General features: G+C 49.0%; 1 protein-coding gene across 1 annotated transcript in view; it reads left to right on the top strand.

Annotated features, from left to right (window-relative positions):
- Positions 1 to 2,541, top strand: part of YRDC (yrdC N(6)-threonylcarbamoyltransferase domain containing) — a 4,391-nt gene extending 1,850 nt beyond the window's left edge. Inside the window, exons 4-5 of the mRNA XM_011969511.1 lie at positions 1,832 to 1,974; positions 2,278 to 2,541. Of these exons, the coding sequence (XP_011824901.1) occupies positions 1,832 to 1,974; positions 2,278 to 2,350 (216 nt within the window). The 3' untranslated portion in view covers positions 2,351 to 2,541. The remainder of the gene's footprint in view (positions 1 to 1,831; positions 1,975 to 2,277) is intronic.

The raw sequence follows: 2,541 nt of genomic DNA, 5'->3' as shown, positions 1-2,541 counted from the left end.
GCCCGCCACCACACCCGGCTAATTTTTTGTATTTTTAGTAGAGACGGGGTTTCACCGTGTTAGCCAGGATGATCTCGATCTCCTGACCTCGTGATCCGCCCGCCTCGGCCTCCCAAAGTGCTGGGATTACAGGCGTGAGCCACTGCGCCTGGCTCCAGTTTTTGACTCTTGCCCCTGTTGTCTTATCTCTGCCACAAACCAGATCAAAGAAAGGATCATCCTAATCCTTTCCTGGCTACGTAGATTAGAACAAAGGAGGACACATAGAAATTTCAGTTCTTTTTCTTATTACCAAGATGTAAAACGTAGTTATAAGCTACATTGTGTCCCCAGACTCTGGGCCAGAGACATAGTATCACACATAGTATCCAGCATCAGGCCTTGGGCTTCCTTGGGCTTATTACATCCAGCTAATACGCCTGGATAGAGTAACTTGCGTGCAGTCACACAGAGATAGGATGGAAAGTCCAGAGTTGGAGCTCATATCTCTGCCCAGAACTCCATTCGATGGGGTTTTCCATGCCCAGACCTAGAGTGGGGCTCAGGGTTCTTGGAAAGTGAGAGTTCAGCATCCCTTCCCATTCTCAGAGTGCAGGTTTGACTTGGTCCTGGTGGCTGTACCCCAGGAGCAAGAATCGGGATGTGGCACAGAGAGGGGAGGTTTTTACCTTGTCAGCAGTCATTTGACCTGTCCAACACGGTAACTGGTATTTATGATTTCCTGTCCCCGATTCCCAGGCCTAACTGCCACTGCAGTGTCTTCATTGGAGGGACTGGGGAAGCTCTTGCTCAGTTAACAATTCAGTCCACTGTTCTAGGGGAGTATCCTTCTCATAGCCTAAAGACTGAGTGCTGGTGGCGTGCAGAATCTACCACGTTCTATTCTTCATACCCTGATCAGAGTTGCAGTGAGATCCAGGAGCATGGTTCTAGAGCTAGACGGAGCTGGAATCACTTGTTCCAGGTCACACAGTCATTAAGTGACCAGATTTTTACCTAGTTTTTTTGTTTTGTTTTGTTTTGTTTGAGACAGAGTCTCACTCTGTTGCCCAGGCTGGCATACAGTGGCACCATCTCAGCTCACTGCAACCTTCACCTCCCAGATTCAAACAGTTCTGCCTCAGCCTCCTGAGTGAATAGCTGGGATTACAGGCGCATGCCACCACACCCGGCTAATTTTTGTATTTTAGTAGAGACGGGGTTTCATCGTATTGGTCAGGCTGGTCTCAAACTCCTGGCCTCAAGAGATCCAGCCTCTCAAAATGCTGGGATTACAGGTGTGAGCCACCGTGCCCAGCCTTTTTACCTGGTTTTTGACTCTTGACCCTGTTCTCCTATCTCTGCCCCAAGCCAGGGCAAAGAAAAGGTCATCCTAATCCTGTCTTGGCTTACATAGATTAGAACAAATGAAGACATAGGATTATCTAGTCCAGCCCACTTGTCTTGTAGGCCTGGATAGAGTAACTTGGCGTGCAGTCACACAGAGATACAATGGAAAGTCCAGAGTTAGAGCCCGTATCTGTGCCCAGAACTCCATTCGTTGTACTTACATTTCCTAACTGAAGCAATGTATGACATTTCCTTTGGCCATAGCAAGATTTCTTTAAGCCCTAGATAGGTGTTACTTGGGGTGCTAACCCAGGAGGGCTCCAAACCTCATAGAATGCAGTGTCCTTGGCACAGCTGACCTTAACTAAATGAAGCTCCTTTCTTTGCTTGGAGGAAGTGACTTCTGTTTTGAGACTATATGGCCTTTGATGACTGCGTGCAGTTTAACATTATTGCATACACCAGGGATAGTGTCCATGCTCTTCCTTCTCCCTCTTCTCAGGAGTTCCGGGATCTCTGGCCTCAGTTGTCCTTGGTCATTGATGGGGGACAAATTGGGGGTGGCCAGAGCCCCGAGTGTCGCCTCGGCTCAACTGTGGTTGATTTGTCTGTGCCCGGAAAGTTTGGCATCATTCGTCCAGGCTGGTAAGTCTCATTCCTGTGGCGTGGGGAAATAATTTGAGGGAGGTTGGAGAGATGCAAAAAAGCTTTGACAAGATAAAGATGGTGCCTCCTATCTTGCCCTGAGGGAGTGTGGGCCAGGTTTGGAGAAGTGATAGTTGGAGTGGGATTAAGTTTGCTGGCTTTCTTAGGATTCAGAAGGTTTCATCATGGATTGATGAACAGGGCATAACAAGGCTAGCCAGTTTCGATGTCCCTGCTCACCAGCTTCTGGTGGGCTTGGGACTTTGAGAAGTCAGACTGGTAACTGTCCTGTTTCCTCCTCAGTGCCCTGGAAAGTACTACAGCCATCCTCCAACAGAAGTATGGCCTACTTCCCTCACATGCGTCCTACCTGTGAAACTCTGGGAAGCAGGAAGGCCCAAGGCCTGGTGCTGGATACTATGTGTCTGTCCACTGATGACTGGCAAGGCCTCATTTGCAGAGGCCACTGGAGCTAGGGCACTAGCCTGACTGTTAAGGCAATGTGTCTTTCTGAGCACTGTAGACCAAGCCCTGGGAGCTGCTGGTTTACAGCTCGGGACAGGATGT

Source organism: Mandrillus leucophaeus, unplaced genomic scaffold, assembly GCF_000951045.1.
Source record: "Mandrillus leucophaeus isolate KB7577 unplaced genomic scaffold, Mleu.le_1.0 Scaffold895, whole genome shotgun sequence".
Classification (NCBI taxonomy): domain Eukaryota; kingdom Metazoa; phylum Chordata; class Mammalia; order Primates; family Cercopithecidae; genus Mandrillus; species Mandrillus leucophaeus.
This window is presented reverse-complemented; position numbering and strand designations above follow the sequence as displayed.